The sequence below is a fragment of the Phallusia mammillata genome, chromosome 3 (assembly GCF_965637545.1).
Source record: "Phallusia mammillata chromosome 3, kaPhaMamm4.hap1.1, whole genome shotgun sequence".
NCBI classification, from domain to species: domain Eukaryota; kingdom Metazoa; phylum Chordata; class Ascidiacea; order Phlebobranchia; family Ascidiidae; genus Phallusia; species Phallusia mammillata.
The window spans coordinates 2,614,580-2,634,967 of record NC_137254.1 but is presented as its reverse complement, the minus strand read 5'-3'; the positions used below and the strand labels follow the sequence as shown (position 1 = coordinate 2,634,967).

At 36.6% G+C, this 20,388-nt stretch overlaps 3 protein-coding genes across 3 annotated transcripts; all 3 read left to right on the top strand.

The window, feature by feature from the left end:
- Nucleotides 1-1,805: 1,805 nt before the first annotated feature.
- Nucleotides 1,806-3,706, top strand: LOC145218864 (uncharacterized). The gene has a single exon (XM_080086259.1). It carries the CDS (start codon nt 1,806-1,808, stop codon nt 3,666-3,668), a length of 1,863 nt encoding a protein of 620 aa, XP_079942385.1. The 3' UTR covers nt 3,669-3,706.
- Nucleotides 3,707-6,279: 2,573 nt separating this feature from the next.
- Nucleotides 6,280-8,282, top strand: LOC145218564 (beta-1,3-glucosyltransferase-like). Its single transcript, XM_080085979.1, has one exon. It carries the CDS (start codon nt 6,321-6,323, stop codon nt 7,803-7,805), a length of 1,485 nt encoding a protein of 494 aa, XP_079942105.1. The 5' UTR covers nt 6,280-6,320; the 3' UTR covers nt 7,806-8,282.
- Nucleotides 8,283-8,346: 64 nt separating this feature from the next.
- LOC145218565 (RING-box protein 2-like) lies at nt 8,347-14,289 on the top strand. Its single transcript, XM_080085980.1, has 2 exons — nt 8,347-8,494; nt 13,765-14,289. Exons 1-2 carry the CDS (start codon nt 8,347-8,349, stop codon nt 13,929-13,931), a joined length of 315 nt encoding a protein of 104 aa, XP_079942106.1. The 3' UTR covers nt 13,932-14,289.
- Nucleotides 14,290-20,388: the final 6,099 nt, after the last annotated feature.

Sequence of the window (20,388 nt, the reverse complement as noted above, 5' to 3'; positions counted from 1 at the left end):
TCTCTTGCACTATCCAAAATTGAATGGAAAATTTAGCTTATTGTGCGACAGTTCTGATTTTGCCATTGGGGCTGTTTTACACCAATATGATAATGAAAAATGGTGTCCTCTTGCTTTCTTTTCACGCCGTCTTAACCCTGCCCAACGAAAGTATTCTACTTTTGACAGGGAGTTGTTGGCAATATATGAGGCAATTAAATACTTCAAAGGTCTATTGCGTGGCCGCAATTTCAATGTGGTTAGTGACCATAAGCCTCTCGTCAAGGCTTTTCTGGCGAAATCTGACCATTTGTCGCCCAGGCAAGAGCGCCATTTTGATTACATCTCTCAGTTCACGAACCGCATTGAGCACATAGCCGGTTGGCACAATCAGGTAGCCGATTGTTTGTCTCGGATTGAGGTTAATGCGCTCAGAATGCCGGAAGAGATTTTGGATTTAGAGGAAATGGCTTTAGGACAGCAGACTGCTGATTTTCAAGAATTGTTGTCGGAACAGTGTACAAGCCTTAAGCTTGTTAGTCGTCGTTTACCTCATTCTTCTACTGCTTTGATTGGTGATATTTCGACAGGTGTTTTTCGTGCTGTGGTACCAGATGAGTTCAGAAAACGTGTGTTTGACACTCTGCATAATTTGAATCATCCTGGAATAAGAATAAGTAAGAAACTGATTGGAGAACGTTTTGTTTGGCCTGGGATGAAAAATGATGTACAGAATTGGTGTGAAACTTGTATTGCTTGCCAAGTAAATAAGGTTTACCGACATAACATTACACCTTTGTCACATTATGTTGAACCTACAGATAAATACAGTGATGTAAACATAGACATTGTCGGTCCTCTTCCTAACTCTAGTGGCTACACTTATTTACTTACAGTAATTGATCGTTTTACAAGGTACATGGACGCGATTCCTATGGTAGACTGTACAGCTAGCTCTTGCGCAGACGTTTTTCTTTTGCACTGGGTCGCTCGTTGGGGTTGTCCGGTTCGTTTAAGTTCTGATAGGGGCTCCTCGTTTTTGTCAGGTGTATTTCAGGATTTATGCAAGTTCATGGGTACAAAATTTTGTGCAACAACAGCGTACCATCCTGCAGCTAATGGAATTGTTGAAAGAACTCATAGACGTTTAAAAGCTGCCCTTAAATCTTATGAAAATCCCACTGATTGGCACTCAAATTTGGGTTTGGTCCTCCTTGGTATTCGTGCGAGTCACAATATTGACTTAGACGCTTCACCAGCCGAAATGGTGTCAGGCAAGAAACTGCGATTGCCTGGTGAATTCTTTGAAGAAGTAGAGACAACTGGCACAAAATCAGATTACGTGAAACGCCTTACTGCTTTTATGTCAACCTTACGTTTTCCACCCAGACGTGAACACCCTACGCGGAAAACGTACTTAGATAAAAAATTAAAAGATTGTTCTCATGTATTTGTGAAGGTTTCGGGTTACAAACCTCCTTTGCACCCCTCTTATACAGGTCCTTACAAAGTTCTTGAGCGCCATGACAAATATTTCGTTTTGGCCATGTTTGGGAAGGAAAACAGTGTATCCATTGATCGTATTAAGGTCGCACGTTTACCTTCTATTGAAGATTGTAACAACAAAGATGATAATATTGGTACGCCAAATGATGATGCTTTCGTTGAATCGATACCTTCTCTTTTTACTGAATCTGAGCTAACCGAAGTTCCTTTGCTTACAGAAGAAACAAATACCGGCCTTCCAGAAATACCGGTTGAACCTATTAGGCAGACAAGGAGAGGACGTGAGATAAGAAAACCACTAAGATTCAGAGACTAAGGTCATGTTGCGTGCACTGTACTTTGTTTTTCTGTTGTTCATTAGTTGTTGTTTCTGCGAGCAGTCTTTTCATGTGTGTCATGAAACGGTTTCTGATGGTGAATATGTCATTAGTGAACCTCCTAAATGTAAACGCCCTGTTCCCAGATCTGTAGCTCATTGTAAAGTGGATGTTTATCATCCTTCCAATGATTTTATCGAAGTCAAAGTTTTCATGTGTCAAATTATGGTTGAAAAGTATACTAGTGTGACTTATTTCTTCGGTGCTAAAACTCACGAAGTAAATACTGTAGTGGGTAATCCTCCTTTGGCAAGTGCTTGCGAGGAGTGGGTAAGAACACATAAAACTTCAATGGGAGATCTAGTTTCTTTAACAAAAACATCTTGGTCTACTCTCAATAAACTGGAAATAAAATACCACTGGCCTACCTCTTCACAGGGTAGCATATCGAATGCCGTTTTAACCGAATCTATTGTTCTTTACGATCATATAAACAAACAAATGAAAAGTCCATTAGCGATTTTATCTAATTGTAATATTCATAGAGGTGCATGTACTGTAAACACCAGGGTTTTTGTGTGGACAGTCCCTGATCGTATTGATTGCCCAGTTGTTACTCCTTTAGGTACTCATGATTTATTAATTCATTATGAAAAGTCGACTGCGTCTGTTCCTTACCGTATGGAAATTCGTGATTTGGGCGTTAGCATTCACCATAAGATAAAATGTCCAGCTACTGTAGATGATTGTTATAATGGTGTACCGTTTTGTGATCCGAGTGGGTTAATTTTGGTTACTAAAAACTGTAGTTCGTTAAATACTCCCTTTCAAGCTAGAAAAATCGCAGACTCTAGTTCAAGCAGTGAACCATTGGGGTTGTTTTTAAATGAACTAAGTGATAATATGGCTGAAGGGTTCGTCAATGTAACTGGTGACATTCATTACATGGAGTGTCAACTGACTTCTTTGCTTACCACAATTTATTCTCTATTGTCCCGCCAATATCCAGGAGAAACATTAAGCAAACTCCTAGGAGTGCCCAAAGCGGCGATAACTGTTGGCGACGTTGTTACAGCACTAACCTGCGAACCTATCTCTGGAACCGTGCTACATGATCTACGTCATGGTAACCTGTTTGCAACCAGGCCTCTGATACGGTTCAAACATCCGAACAGCAATGAGTCAATCACGGGCCAATATTATAGAGATGGCTACGTGTACAAGAACGTAAAGTTCCTAGAGAATTACATACCAGGACGCATCATGTCCTTTAAAGTGGGAGAAGTTTATTACACTTACGAGAACTATACTTTAACACATACTAATGCTAAGATGCATTACCTTACTCCCCAATTAGCACCTATATATTATAAACCTCATACTGTGGATTTTCAATCAGTGATGAGTGAATTTCCTAGACCATCAACTGGTTTAGATGATATGACTAGCATGCTTATGGCCTTATCACAGGCTAGATTAACTCATGATAAACTCTACCATTACATAAACTCTAATCTAAAGAGTAATGTAGATGCTGATATGGACTTTGTAACAAAGACAGCGCAGGCCGCTGTCACTAATGTTTTTATTGCTGCCATTAGTGGCATTACAAGTCCTTTCATTGGTGGAATCATAGTGATTTTATTCTTTTTAGCCCTAATTTGGGGTGGAATTCTAACATTCTGGGCTCTGAGGCATTATTTGCCGATTGCTTTACAAATAGCCCGGGGAAAATTAACCGCATATCGTGCTGGTAAAAAAGTTGACGAACCCAAGCCAAATGAAAATATTGATAGAGAGGAAACAGGACTAGTACCTGCTACCGAAGTTCGAAATGTAAACCAAATTTATCCAAACTTGGACTAAAGAACGGTGAATGATCGTGTTGTGTGGAAAATAATAATAATAATAATAATAAAAAAAAAAAAAAAAAATAAATAAAAATAAAAAAAAAATCAATAAAAATTAAATAAAACATAAAAACGAAACAAAATTCTCGCTATTTTTCTACATGTTTGTCACATATTTATCCAAATATATCCTCTGTATACACATAAATTTTTGAATACTAAAATTTTGCGATGTAGTTTCTGTTTTATTCGTGTGTATTATATATTTGCGTTTCTTTTCAGTTGTTATAGATTTTTTTTGGTATCTCATTATGATCTGTATACTGCTGTATATTTTATTGTTTCAGATGTGAATTTTGGATGTCGCTTCGCATTGTTTAGAGAAGGAGGACATTCAAATTTTCACCACACCACTGTTGATGTACAACTCAACACACGCACTGGATTGAAAAACAACTTCCAGGAACGCGAGCGTTACGCAAATTCGTTGTTTAAAAGCGTATCGTATTGGTTGTCGGTGTAAAATCGAATGTTGTCTTTTTCTTCTAAAATACGTGTACAATTTTTTTTCTCTTATTGCATTATGATTTCTTTTTCATTATGATTGTGATATTATGAAGTTAAACATTTGCTGGCAAGGGGCATATTGTAACGTATTAATTTTGAGTTTTAATAATTTGTGCTGATTTCATGGATTTTCCACAAGTGAAATTTTGACCGTTGTTTACTAGCAACGAACCGTTTGAATTTGAAAGGCCCTTTTGATATCTTGTCCAACGCCCTAAATAATGTTTGTCCACTAACAGCCGATTGATTGAATGCAGTAACGGTCTTTTGTTCCCCCTACTAACTCGTTGTGTACGAAGTTGTTTGTGTTTACTCAGACTGCGTTGTCACCACAAAAGCGCAGTGGTTGGAGAGTTGCTAAGATGCTGACCGTTAAGTTGGACAATAGCTTCAGAGCCTGATATTGCATAACCGTTGAGCGTTGGTAAACAATATTTGAAATAACTGACGGTTTGTCTAGATCTATATATACGTAGTAAGTTAGGCCGAGCGTTATTCTACTTCCATTCTACTTCCATTCTACTTCCAGTCTAATTCTACTTGTACTACTATTCTGTTGTACTGCATTGAATTGATGTAAGTGGATTCGCTCTGAGTAGAATCGAATAAACTACAAAAACAATCAACTTCTGGAGCAATTAATATCCAATCTGAACACGCAAAGGCCGTAAGACCTCAATCTTACACTATGTTCTATTAAAGAGTGTGCCGTGATCGCTGGTCTGCATCACTACATGAACGCTTAAGGGCTGATTGCAGTTATGAATTTGCGTTTATCGTCGTACTGGTCAATCTGGGGATTCCCTGCTACGAAGCTAACATGTGCAGCATACAAGGTAGGCTACGGTGCTTTTGATTCAACTTTTGGCGGATTCATCCCGCCACTGATCCAAAACGTCCCGGAAAAGCTTCTGTCAAATCCCATTTGCGGCTAGTAGAGACCAGTTATTCAAATTGATGTGTGACATATATAATTTGTTTCAATTTAATTTAACTATATATTATTTTTTGCATTGAAAAAAAATGTTTGACACGCTTGGTTAAGCACAGCTGTTTTTTCCGTGAACTTCAGAAAAATTGCCGCAGGTTTTAATTTTGGACACGTTGCATTAAAATCGTCTTGGAAATCGTTACAAGAGTGTTCAGTCAGTCGTGTGTAGAAAAATGTGTAGCAAATACATCAGATTTTGCAAAAGTGGTTTCAAATTTTTGCACTTTTTGACTATTTACACAAAAATTGCTGTTTTAGTTTTTGCAATTTTTAAATCAATTGCGTTCATCAGTCAATTAATTATTAATGACCTCTGCAGTTTAGATGTTTATAGAGTGTTTAACAATCATTCCTGCAGGAATGTTTAAGAAGTGCAATCGACAAAATTTGTTTAACAGGGAAATTTGTTCAAATTGTTCGTAAAATTTATTTGGTTTTCTTTTTCCGTTTAGGGTAATTTAGCATGTGTGTGTGAACAAGGGCAACTATACAAACTTACATGTAAATGCAATACTAACATGTTTGATCTTTAATGATGCTAAATTGCTAAACCATTTCAAATAAATTTTAAAATAGAGATTAGAGATATAAAAAAAATAACTTAAAAAGATAAAAATAGTTTCTAAACTTTGATTGGATAATCACTGTAGAATATTGACAGTTTTTCAGAGATGTGGTTCACAAAAAGTCAACCTACTGGTTTGTGAATAATTTTCATTTGTTAAAGAATGTCATTTTAATATTTACAACTGCTTTCTGTTTCCTTTTTTAATATGGTATTCCACTTAATAAGGCACCACACCATCTTTTTAAACTACCAAAATCAATTCAACTATTATGATTGTTAAATTATTACCATTTTCACCCCAGACATGAAGTCCGTAATTCATGGGCAGGCCAACCATGGCTAAGCCAACATTAAAGCCCGCCCCACAGAGCTGAATTGATAATAAATACAATTATTCTGTGTATCACCAGTGTTTGTCGGGTAGAAAAACTTATGATTTCATGCCAAACGCAAAGTGTATGACAATGCATGACGCCATGAATGAATTTCATGCATCCCTAATTTAAAATGAATTTGTTTTGCAGATAGTGTTAGGAGTACACATGATGCATTTTCAGGCAGGATCTTACCTACTGTGTTTGTTAGCCAATTTGTATTTCATATCACTGTGCAATTATGCTTCTGGGACGACTGGCAGTTCGTCTGTTCTGATAATTATTCGCGACCAAGCAAACGAATACCATCACAAACTTGCTACAGCCAAAAAAGCAGAATTGGACTCTCAAATTAAGGCAGACAATCTTAATGCTAAGGTGATCCTACTGCATGAGGAATATCCTGTTGAAGGGGCATGGACTATTCTACCAGTTTTACCTGATATTGCCAGAAAATATGCTGATGAATTCAAATGGTTCATGTTTATCGAAGAAGGTACAACAGTGGACGTGAAACAGTTAACAACTTCATTTCTTACTAAGCATGATCCGGCAGCATTCAAGTTGTTGTGTCGATGTTTACATGACAATAGCCCTACAATTATCCATCACTTTGCGTTTGTCAACAAAGCCATCAAAAAGTTTAAATACCCAGATTTTGATGCCGGTTGGATTTGGAGCACTGCGCTTCTACAAAAAGTAGGCTTCAATTTAACTCCAGAAACACTTGAATCAGATTTCCAAATTGACACTAAACATGAAATCGCAATGTGGCTCGAAGAACATCACGATCTAAAAGTCACTTGTGTTAAAGAGCTATGTGGTGGCGGCGAAAACACAAAAAGGTGCATCACCAAATTTGATAAATTTCTACCGGACTGTGGTGACAAGGTTACTTTGGACGATGTTTTAGTAAGCGTCAAAACAACCTTGATGTTTCATAAGGACAGAGTACCAGTTGTGCAGAAAACATGGGGAAAATATGTCAAAAATATCCGTTACTACAGCAACGTTACAGATCCTACAATACCTACAATGGATTGTGGCGTCCCGAACACTGTAAGTGGTCATTGTGGAAAAATGGAAAAAATTATCCTAGATGCTTATGAGACGCCATATGATTGGCTTGTTATAGCAGATGATGACTCGATTATTGGTGTTTCAAGATTGCTAAAACTGCTGAACTGTTATGACCCAAATCGGATTATAGTTCTCGGGGAGCGCTATGGCTTTGGTCTATTATCAGGATATGGCTATGGATATATCACTGGCGGTGGCGGCATGGTTATGAGTCGTGCCGCTGTCAAGGCATGGAAAGATAAAGGGTGTCACTGTCCGTCAATTGACACCCCAGATGACATGTTCCTAGGCCAATGCTTTTCACTGGTAGTCGGTGTACCAGTAACGCATTCTCCGTTATTCCATCAAGCCAGACCAGATGATTATGCAGATGGTTACCTTGGCAACCAGGAGCCAATCAGCTTCCATAAACATTGGGAAGTTGACCCTTATGAGGTCTATGCAGATTGGTTTGCACAGGAGGACAAAGCTATGTTTGCTGCACCCAACGCAAAACCAACAGAGGCCCCGGAGCCACAAGTTATACCAATTCCTCCAACACCGACTGAAAACCAAATAAAAGATGAACTGTAATCATTGCCAGTGTTTATTTTTTTATTTCTATGTTGTCGAAGACAGGAGATTTTTCATTCATATGAAGCAAAGACAGTTGAAATGCAGTTTAAAAGTGACCAAAAATTCATATTTAGTGTTGAAACTTTATGTATTTGCTGTTTTTGATGCCTTTTAAGATTTTTGATGTGTTTTAAGTAGATCTACTACGTCTATCAATTACAGGAAATAAAAAGTTAAACTAGTTAATATTATTTGCACCAATATTTAGGTTCCTTTTATTTATCACAGAAATAGTGCCTTATAACTTTGGTGCTACTTATATATACAAGTCCATTATCACATACTTTAATTCTCAGTGACTGTTTACAACCATTGACAAATTAAACACTGAAAAATTTCCCACGTTTCATACAATTTCTTCTGTAAACTTTGTGTTATATCATTCTGAAAACTTAAATGTTATTGTAAAAATGCCATTTTCCTTTAAGAAACTATTACCTATCAATTCAGACACTATCTTCTATATCTAGGCTGTAAAATTAACAAAACTGATCCCACCATGTCAGCCACTGTGTCAGAAAAAGGGGATGCACCTGCTGGGAAACAACCTGATCAGCTCTTTACCCTGAAAAGATGGAATGCTGTAGCAGTGTGGAGCTGGGATGTAGAGTGCGACACATGTGCCATATGCAGGGTCCAAGTGATGGGTAGGTTTCATTTTGCTTTGATTCAGCTATTTACAAATTAATTTGAAGAGTGTATTAAGCTAGCACCAAAGAATACTTTTTGTAGAGGGGTTATTTTTATGTTAAAAACACTCTAATTCAGTGGTTCCCAACCTGTGGGTCATGACCCCACTTAAACATTTTGCCTGGGGTCGCTCAAGGCAGTGGTTCCCAACCGCCGGTGCCGGTCCACGTAAATATTTTGCCAGTCCGCAAATTATCTTACATTATGCCAAGCTACTTTCAAAATGGAATGATAAGTAGGCCTATTACAAAGTCGTTGCTACCTGCTAAACTCATTTTACGCTTGGCTGTAAAACTGGGGTAGCTCTCCGCTGTTGATACCCGCAAAAATGTTTAATAAAGCTTTTGTGACGTTTGTGATTGTTTTGTCATAAACTGTGTCTAGCATTCAACAAATTTTTGTAAGTCAAAGTTATTCTTCCCTTTTGAGATGAGATTCATACTGGAAGCGAAACAACAGCAAACATCCCACTAGCATTGATTTTGTTTTTAAATGGATTGGCATTTTTGTGGTTTGTAATTTTTTGTCCTAAATACATAGGCTACGACTAAATCTTGTATTATGTTGCGCAACGACATCTTCTTCAAAAAAGGTTACAAATATCTGTTGCATTCACTGCAATCTTTTGTTGCCGGTCCATGCAACTTTTTTACATTTTTACCAGTCCCAAGGTGAAAAAGGGTTGGGAACCACTGGACTAAGGCATGGTTCCCAACTTCTTTTAGGCCAAGGACCACTAGCCCAATTGAAAAAACCACCAGTCCACTTTACTGTTGAAAAAAAAGATAGTCAATTTTAATTTAGAGCCTACTAATTTTATCCTTGGGTCACCTCACATTGGCAAATGTTATCAAGGGGTCGGAGCACCAGAAAGGTTGGAACCGCTGCTTGAAATGAAGCTTAATTTGTCTTTAAGCCAAAACGAAATATATTTATTGTTTTGTCCGTATTTTTTTTCTGTCTAACGCTGGTTTGTGATACGCGTTTGGTTAAGAAACAGTGCTTCAAATTTATTCAAATTTAGACATATGTTAGTTATTAATCCAAACTTGATCCTCCGGAAGTTTGACCCCGAATTACCCAGCGGTTCACCCACAAGCCCCCAAAACGTAAAATTTTTAACGCTTGTTTGTAACGTCCGTTTGGTAAAGAAAGAGTGCTTCAAATTTATTCAAATTTGGACATATGTTAGTTATTAATCCAAACTTGATCCTCCAGAATTTTGACCCTGAATGACCCAGCGGTTTACCCACAGGCCCCCGAAACGTAAATGTGTCTAATGCTCGGTTGGTTAAGCAAAACACTGTAGTACCAAGAGTACCAAGAGAATAACTCACTGGTTTACGATAGCGGGAGGGCTCAGCTTGACGCCAGACAGACGTTTTATGAGATGTCGTTTCGGTGATTAGAAATCAGCTGTTTTTAGCAATGCTATGTCGTTTTATTAAGTTATTATTCACATTTTTAGTTTTGGCGAAGGTTTTACACCTATGACATGATTTAAACCTAATAAGCGTGCTTCGGTTTTGTATATGTCAAGCAAAACTTTGTTAATCAAAAAAAGATGAAAAAAAAAACTTTTTTGCAAAATAAATGTTGTTTTAAATGCTCGTTGTCAGGTTGGCCGCCGCATGATCACGGGTTACTTAAGGTCAACTAGTAGGTATTACAAACACAGTTCAGAACTTTCTTTCGTCATAATGTAGCGTTTTTTTGACAATCAATTTAGGAATCAATACTCAAGGCATGTATAAATTAGGCTTAACGGTATTGTTGAACACTAAGGACGGCGTACTATTGAAAACGGTGTCAAAAGGTCAAACAGTCATTTGGCGTGTGCACCCTGAGAGGTTACTACAGGTCAATGGTACTCGTTTTGCGAAACAAAGTTAAATGAAAAACAATTTGTAATGTATACACTTGTAGCAAATTGCTTTTTAATTTAAAGTGTCTGTAACACAACTGTTTCAGCTTTCTAAAAAAAATTTGTTTAAAACCCGACCTTGGACGACAATATCTGGGTCAAAGCAAGAGATTAAATTAAAGTATTTATTACGTTTTTTTTAATGTTTTTGTAATTACATGACAATAATAGTGCAAAAAGAATACGAACATTTTTATTATTTTTGGGTTTCTTTCTAAAAAATTGTCCTGAAGAATCCAAAAACAACCGCAACATTTGTTTACCGTAAATCTGCACAAACACGCGTGTGGGGACCCATTAGTTTTTGTTTACAAAAACAATCATATCTGTAGATCAAATGATGTGTATAGTAAATTGGTAAATATCGTATAGAATATATAAAATGAAAGTATATATCAGAAAGCCACTCTTCTAGTTACTCTTTGGGTTAAATTTATTTAACCCCCCTGCCCCTCAATAATAGTAACAACTATTGCTCACAGTACAACTAAACCAGGGGTATACAAACCTTTATTGCTATGATAGATGTATTGTAAGTTCTTATTTTACCAACTGCTGCCAAGTGTTTTGTAGTTTTTGTTTCTAAAGTATTGAAGTAAAGAAAAGGGTTTATCTCATATATTTGTACCATCTAATGGCGCCTGATTAGCGTAGATTATTATGGGTCCCCTTCCCTGAAGGGGACACATATTGATTTTACTCGAATTGTTTTTTGTTTTTTTCTTTTGTTTTCTTCCTTTTTTTTTCTTCCCAAAGTTTGTCCGACTCGTTTTTCTATCAAATGTTTGATGGATTTGGCTGAAATTTACACAGATGGTAGATATAGTTATGTAGATGTGCATCCCACTTTGTTTTTGTTGATAACCCCAGTATTCACCCCGCTAGCCCCCTAAAATGGGTATTTTTTCCCGGAAGTTTGTCCGACTCGTTTTTCCATCAAATGTTTGATGGATTTGGCTGAAATTTACACAGATGGTAGATATAGTTATGTAGATGTGCATCCCACTTTGTTTTTGTTGATAACCCCAGTATTCACCCCGCTAGCCCCCTAAAATGGGTATTTTTTCCCGGAAGTTTGTCCGACTCGTTTTTCCATCAAATGTTTGATGGATTTGGCTGAAATTTACACAGATGGTAGATATATTCATGTAGATGTGCATTCCACTTTGTTTTTGTTGATAACCCCAGTATTTACCCCGCTAGCCCCCTAAAATGGGTGAGTTTTTAAACAGTGTCAGAATTGGCTGAAATTTGGATTTCTGTATAGTATGCCATTTATAGGTGTCGATTGTTGTGTTCAACCCTGTAGTCCTACATTTACCCCACAAGCCCCTAAAGTGTAAAACGTATTTGTATGTTACTGGGCACCACAGACGAAAGATTTCTTTGGAGCAATAGTGTTACAAGGGCAACCAGTTGTATGTTGCTCGTTGGTGGGTTGCTTGGTGGTTGTTTTTGTGCCATGGCAGTTAGGGGCTTGTTAACAGCCCTATGACGTCAGAAACATTAACGGTTGTTGCTCAAAACACCTCTAGTGGTCGAAATTTTAAACATTGGCGGATTGGGCTGAAATTTTGCAGTACTATTGATTGAGTCATTGTGGTTTTTACAATTTTTTAGTTTGTGTGTCAAACCCAATTAGTTGCCCTACTAGCCCCCTAAAATGGGTCAGTTTTTTAAAACGTTAAATAGGACATACTTCAAACAATATCTGGGGTGAATCTAATTTTGTAGTTTGTATTCTACATAGTATTATTATTTAAGCCCAGTGCCGATCACTGTGTTTTACCTTACAACACCCGACTTTCTCATGGTTATCTCTTGAATTGCATTATTTTCAACTTTGCATGTGTGGGGACCCATGAGTTTTTGCCTGCAGAAACGACTAAAGTTATAAAAGATGATGGCCAATATGGGACCCAATACAAAATAAACATAGGAAATATATTTATGTTTTAAAATAGGTTATAGTGTATATGCAAGGGCAATATGTGCTAAGCCACCCTTCTAGTTTTTTCTAGCTTAATTCACAGGTTAATATAGCAATAAATCTTTTTGTGACGTTATCATCTATATTGAACTGTTTGTGACGTTATCATCTATATTGTGACGCTTACAATGCCTGTTTTTTTCATATTGTTTGCCCCTGATAGGCTCACAAAAAGCATATGGCTTCTGGGCTGTTAATATTTTTCCAGCCCCACATAAACTATTCAATCTAAGTGGTAAAATAAGTTTTATTTACGTTTCCAGCATGTTAATATGTTCACAGCCACAGAAATTTATCTCCATCGCTGCAGGTTGTGCACTCCCTTGATTAAAACAATTCCAAATCATAACAATGTAGCACAGTAATAAGATGTTGGGTATGATAAATTAAATAAAAATAGTTAAAAACAGTAAAGTTTAATGTTAAAAAATGTCTTTAAAGTTCCAGCCAAACTGTTTAAAATTTGCAAATGTGACTGGAAAATATTTTATTGAGAATTACAGAAGGAGTCTGTTAATACCAATCCAATTAGTTAAAAATTCTGTTTTATTGCATACATAAAATAGTAATTTACTATCAGTTAAAAGACAGTGCAAAAAATGTTCAGTGCACTGAGGTTTTTATTAATCACAATTGTTGGTAAACCTAAAACTGTACGTAATCATTATTTAAAAACACTTACATTTGGTTGCTAGATAAGTTTATTTACCTTCTATTACAGACAGTTCATTATAGCATGTTTATTATTAGTGCATAGTGCAATAGAAAGTTGGGCCATCTGACAATTATATTACCTATTTTATTTCTAAATCCAAAGATGTATCCCACCATTTTAATTTAAATAAAATATATAGTTGTCATCAGTAAAATCATGGCAAAATTGTAGTTGTTAGCTGCTTATGTTAATGGTATATGTATCTTCTATTAGAGATGTGGTTTATTAATAGTACAAAGTACAATAGTTAGGCAAACTGACAGTTATTTTACCCATAATTGTTTGTAAATTGAAACTTGTATCCTACCATCATTATTTACATAAAATATATAGTTGCCATTAGTAAAAGTTAGGCCAAATTGTAGTTACTAGCTTCTTACATAAGCTATTGCTGCCAGGCATAATATCAAGTATATAGAGCTTTTCTGGCAATTGTAGTTTTATTCCGGCGTCCTATACAATGCGCGCATTGAGTGTTACATACCCTGATGAAGGCGACCTGTATAGGATGTCGAAACGTTGGAATTAAACTACGATTGCCAGAAAAGCCCTGTAGACTAGCTGCATATGCTAATCATTTGTGTTTCTTCTGTTATAGATGCTTGTCTAAGATGCCAAGCGGATAATAAACAAGAAGGCTGTGTTGTAGTATGGGGCGAATGCAATCATTCTTTCCACAATTGTTGTATGTCCTTATGGGTGGAACAAAATAATCGATGTCCATTGTGTCAAAAAGAATGGGTCATTCAAGGGACTGGAAAATGATGCCATAATTCTAATTTGTTTGTTTTGTTATTTTTGTCTTTGCACTGTGCATGTTTTTCTGAAGTATTATACATCTGATTATTATTTTGTAATGTGGACCATTTTTTGTTACATGATGAAATTCGGTTTTATTGCACGCTAAACATAAAATGATAACTTAAAATTAGTTTTAAAAAAATCATTTGTGCAATAGTAAGTTGTGAAACTGACATTTTACCATAAATGACTGTGCTCAAATCTGGTTGACACCTAATATAAAATCACTGGCCCTGTGGCAAAATAATATGCCGACTGTTGGCCGAGGATTGCCTCAAATGCCAGTTCGATTGCGTAAAACATGAGAAAAAATCCTGCAAAATATTTGTTGTGCTTTCAAAAGTGCTTGAAATGTTCGCAAAGTTGTCGGTTCGAGTCCCATACTGGTCGCTTTTAAGTTTGTTCAGTTGCATAGTGTTTGCAGCGAATCAACCTTCTGTCTTGTTGTTAATTGGCAACTACAAAAAGTGTAAGTCGAATGCACCAAACTGTAGTTGACTGCTCCAAGTTGTTGGAAATTATAAAACACAAGTTGTCCAGTCTGATAATGCCTTTGTAAATTTTAAAATCCTTTTGTAAAATAGGGGGGCAAATAGCCAAATATGGATGAAAAATAGGAATTTAGCTGGAATATTGCGCTGGGGCCAAAAAATTTCATCCAATTTGGCCAATCAAATTGCGTAAAGCTTACCACTTTGTAAAACTCAGACAATGTATGTGTTTTTTCCAAATCCCTCTGATTTATTTTTGACACAAAATTGCTTTGTGAGGCTCTACCACGTAACAATAAACTAGAAAGACTTTAAATGCACCAAATTGTCAGGGAGAAATGATAAAATGTACTCGAAATTCAGGAATTTAGGAAAAAATACTATGAAATTAATGTACCAACGGAGAAAGTTTGTAGTAGTCAGCTACAACCGCGTAAAACGTGAAGAGGTACACCGGCGGCGCGCAGGTTAACGCACAAGGTTACTGTTTTCGTTTTGCAGCGCGAGTATAACAATACCTGTTCGTTACTAGTTGTCTAACAATACGCGTTAAATACAGATATAAAAATCCCGCCTGAAAAAAACCTTAGCATTTAATGCTACGTGGGAAATTTCATGTGCTTTCACTGCGGACGAAAAAACAGTTTGCCAAATGTACTTAAGAAACTAACTAACATCAAAAAGTCGAATGTCGTGCGCCATAGAAACGTTTTTACAGTGGCATTTTATTTCAAATTTAAAAAGATCTTTGTGGCTTTTTTAACCGCGTGAATTTGGTCCGAATGGCTCTTAGAGTGGTAAAGGTTGGCGACCCCTGGCGTAGGGTACGTATTTACTCGATTGTAAGCCGCCCTCGTTTATAAGCCGCCCTCGATTGTAAGCCGCAAGCTAGAATTTTACATACGATTGTTTCTTAATACATCCTTCTGTTGTTATATGGTATGACTATTTGCCCATAACTGTTAGTTACGTTGATAATTGTACCCAACAGAACGTATATCGACGTATAATCTGTATACGCATACATGTTTTGAACCCCAAATAATTTAAAATGTTGGAGTGTAGAAATAATTTCGGTATAAAATTAAAATATAAGCCACCCTCGGTTGTAAGCCGCCCTCGATTATAAGCCGCACAAACGGCAGCTAAAAAACAATATAAGCGGCGGCTTACAATCGAGTAAATACGGTAACCAAAATTTGTGTAAGACTGGTAAAGGCACTATGTACTGTAAAAAGTTGAGTTGTGAAAACGTATATTGAGTATACAAAGTCGTGAAGCAATTAACATAACCTGTGTTTTGGGAAGACTACGGTTAGGTAATGTGAACTGTTTATAAACCTGTACATAGTGATAACACAAACTGTTTTGCGCAAATTTAAGCTGCTTGAAACGCAGAAAAACGCTCGGTAGGCGATCGCTCGCTCATTTCGAAATCAGCAAAGCGCGTAACCAGACAGACAAAAACAAACCTACGCTGGTTTGAGAACGAGCCCAACGCATGGCCTTAATGCAGTGGTTTTCAACCCTTTTTATCCCGCTAGCAACTTTAGCAACCTGTCCGTTCAGTTTTTATACATAAAGTATCTAGTCACGACACACTGACAAGCTTTACCTGATTTAAGTGTTTTGACGTTCGTTTGCCCACGAGGTGCTGTGACACTTGCATTGAAGTTTCTACTATATAGTGACGTAATAAAGGATTTGTTTCGTATTGTAACGGTCACAATGGAACACAAAGTAAGTTTAAATCAAACGGTTTGATTGTTATAATGCTTGTACATATATCGTATATATTTTTAAAGTTTATCAAAAGGCCTCGTGACCCCAAGTAAGGTGTAAGTTTTAAAAGTATTCTAATAGGTGCGACTGGGTGCGGCTGGTACGCATGGTACAACCATGGTACACCAAAGTTACGTTACAATGCATTATATAGCATGTTCTCACGTTGTCAACCCTATTTCTTGTGCTATTTTTCATAAAATGTCATTACAATCACACCGAAAAAAGCAGTTTTGTTTCTAAACAAGTCACAAAACAAAACGTTTTACCAGATCCGGTCCTTTTAACAGGTTATTGTTAGCTTTTCAAGACGCGTAGTCGCAAAGATATTTTTTACTAAAAGTTCCGGCGGGTTTTCTGGGCTACTGTTTGACAGGGATTAGTTCCATGAAATGAAATGGCGTTAAAAGTGTATTAAGTTATAAAAAAAATAACGGTTGGTTAAGTTAGGTGATAATGACTTAACCGTGCTCACTGTTTTTTGTGACGTCAATATACAGCATTTTTGGATCTGTGTATTTGATACAAATGAGGGCTCTGGTTTTCATGACCAGTTTTATCAACACATGCAATAAGTGCTTTATATACAATTGTATTAGGGTATTCCCTATGTTTTTTCAAACTAGTATAGACTCTTTCATGTAAAAAGTATTGCACCCCCATTTCTTTCAAGGGCCCGGTTTGGAAACAATGCAGGCCTTAATTTTTAAGGTGGCAGTTTTGCCTTCCTTGCATGCAATGTATGACTGGTGTCGTTTTGCAAGCAAAGGAAATGCCCAATTGCTAAGCTCTTATGGGAAGTCGTGTTAGTCATATTGGGATACAGTGATGTATTTACGTTAATGACGTCACAATGTCTGTTGACGTAGATATGCCACCATTCGTTTTGCGCCTATGCTGTTCACCGCATGTTAATATTAATAGTTTGACTGTGGCTGTTAACTTTTACTCATAAATGTATCGCTTTATGATGGTGCTGTGTTAGTGTTATGAAACATAATATATGTGATTGGCTTCATAAATGCACAAAATAAACGCACAGAAACTGGTTGTCTTGCCTGCACACATTGACTTGTATGCTATAACAGGGTGGTCATGCACCATCCTTATGAATATTTACTTAGTGTGTTTCCAGGGAGCATAAGTGCAAAATATAAAGTATTTTGTATGATTAGAAGAAAATTATTTGTTTAGCTTTTGTGTAAAGCTACAATTTCACCCCTTTTTCTTATTTTTAGTTTTAGGTCCATGAATTCTAATGGAAATGTCAGTTTTAAGTGAAGGAGTGAAAACTTTTGGGAAAATTTATACTAAAAGACGAACAGTTTATGTGGCAACAAATGACCTAACCTTCACCGAAACTTTATTATTTTACGTAAAAGCCCCTCATGACTTATAAGTCTTCTTGTTCTTGTAACCCAGTTTTATTTATGCATATTCTATGACCGTTTTGCTTCTCGACAAGCCGTCGGTGAAATGGAATTTTCTTAAGTCTGGGTGTTTGTGCAAACGGGAAGTAAGAAATGTGTAATTGACATTAACGTTTGGGAAACCCCAGAAACGCAATTTCACAATAAATTCTGCACTGTCAGTTATTGTCTCATAATTTATATTGTTTTGGTGGAAGTTCGGTGGATTCCAATGTATTTATAACCGCGTATGCAGGATATGGAAATGTGTTATTGAAATTACCGTTTGCAAAACGACAAAAACACAATTTTTTGATAAAAATCAATTGATATAATTTATTAATTCATGTACTTATATCAATCAAAACACAATTTCGGAGAATTCCATTGTTTTTTAGCTGTTTGGAGAAGATATAGGAAATATGTGATTGACGTTGCTGTTTCCAATATAAGAGAGACCAGCCGAGATTCTCGCTCAAATGGAATTGCTCAGGTCTTGTGTTAAGTCATGCAGCTGTGTTTTACCAACCAAAATCTAAGTTACATCGGTTTAACCGTCAAATAATAGTAAAAAGGTGCAAGGTACATGAGTGTCGCAGTTAATTAATAAAGTCCGGTACAGTCGGTTAGCTCGGTGCTGATAACGCGTTGTAAAATAGATTTAAGTTAATGGTTAGAGATGTTCGTGTTTATCGTCGGTTTGCGGAAAACGGTTGATTACGTCATTAAGCTGTTGTGACGTAATTTAGTAATAACACTGAAACCAATGTCAGCACTTTATTGGCTACAGAAAGTTTTGTTATTAGCATTCTCGCTTAAAAAACATTTTTTAGACAAAAGTTGAGCAAAATATTTAATCCGTTAAAAGCATCACAATAACCCTGCTTTAACTGCTGTCCCTGAAGAATTTGTGTTTTTGCCACAATGATTTCGTATTAATAGTTGCAAGATAGAAATAGTAGACGTGCTGTGGTTTAGCGCTTAGGCGGCCGCGTAAAATTTTTGGGTAATTTTGAACGTACTGACGTGGATCTAAACATTTTTTATGCCGCGTCGATGCCGCACACAGTGCAACTTATTTAATAACTTTTGCTTTGAAAAAACGCACCGACAATATGTACACAGATTTCTTACGTTTTTCTGTCATGATTTAAGCACAACAATAAAGATATAAGTGTCGTTAACGGTATTATTTTGCCTGTGTACAAAATTTCAAGCGATGGTTGGGTGCATTGTTAATTTTATCATACAAATATTATCGTAGCATTTCAGTATTAAGTTCTAAGGACTCAAAGATGGACGTTTGAAGGAAAATCGCTCGTCGTTTTAAACATCTCATTACCTTTTAATATGCTGCGTCACAGCAAGCAATGTGATGTTTCGATTCATACCTTTTAAGCCCACTTAAACGACAACATTTAATGTATATTTTATGCAAAGCGTTATCAAAATGCAAGCCGTTCATTCTAGTTGGTGTGTTTATTAGTTTTTTAGACATATTACTTCACCGGTTTGGCATGCGCGCTTACTCTGTGTTTACTAACCAGCGGAAGAATGCGTTGCGCTCATGACAAATTGTATTTTCCAATGATCGCTTGAAACGCAATTTACAATAAATTTTGCACTGTCACTTATTGTCTTATAATTTATATTGTTCTGGTGGACGTTCGATGGATTCCAATGTATTTATAACCACGTATGCAGGATATGGAAATGTGTGATTGACATTTACGTTTGCAAAACGACAAAAACACAATTTTTTGATAAAAATCAATTGATATAATTTATTAATTCATGTACTTATATCAATCAAAACACAATTTCGGAGAATTCCATTATTCTTTTAGCTGTTTGGAGAAGATACAAGAAATATGTGATTGACGTTGGTGTTTCTGATATAAGAGAGACCAGCCGAGATTCTCGCTCAAATGGAATTGCTCAAGTCTTGTGTTAAGACATGCAGCTGTGTTTTTACCAACCAAAATCTAAGTTTCATCGGTTTGACCGTCGAATAATAGTAAAAAGTTGCTAGGTACAAGAGTGTCGTATATCAAGGTTTCTCAAACTGTGGGTCGCGACCATAATTGGGGTGGCGAAGTATAATTTTGAGGTCGCGAAACACTATGCGTTATTATGTCAGTTACAATAAATGGCATATATGCATAAATTTATTGTTTAAACATTACTCCTGTACAGGTTATACCACAGATGCACAACCTGCGACCGTAAACATGTTTGTTAGAATATATGCACTGGCGGCCGTGAGGTAAATAAAAAAACTTTTGCCCAATACTTTGTTAAACGGCTCTAAACACATTTTGTGGAACTTAAAAGAATATTACCAGCCTAGTAGCCATTTTCGCCAGACGTTTTTATGCCTATTGTGTGCAAACAATGCGAAAAAGCAGATACCACAAGCGCTACAATATAGATTATGACGTCATAAAAGCTAAGACTGCCAATCTGTACATCAAGTTAGAAATTGATGATTTAGGTGCCATTAGAATTTAGATGGTATAATCTATAAAGTATAAGTATTTCTTTACATCTGTAATTTTGAAACAGGGCAAGCAGGCGGCCGTTGGTGACATAAATGTCTGCGATGCGGCCGTCATAGCAGAAAGGTTGTGCAGCCCTGTCTTGGACTGTTCTATTTCCAACCAAATTCTACACCATTACAGAACCATCTCCTTGCAAACACCCTGCGCTTTACCCATCAAGGGGTCGCATAAGAATTTC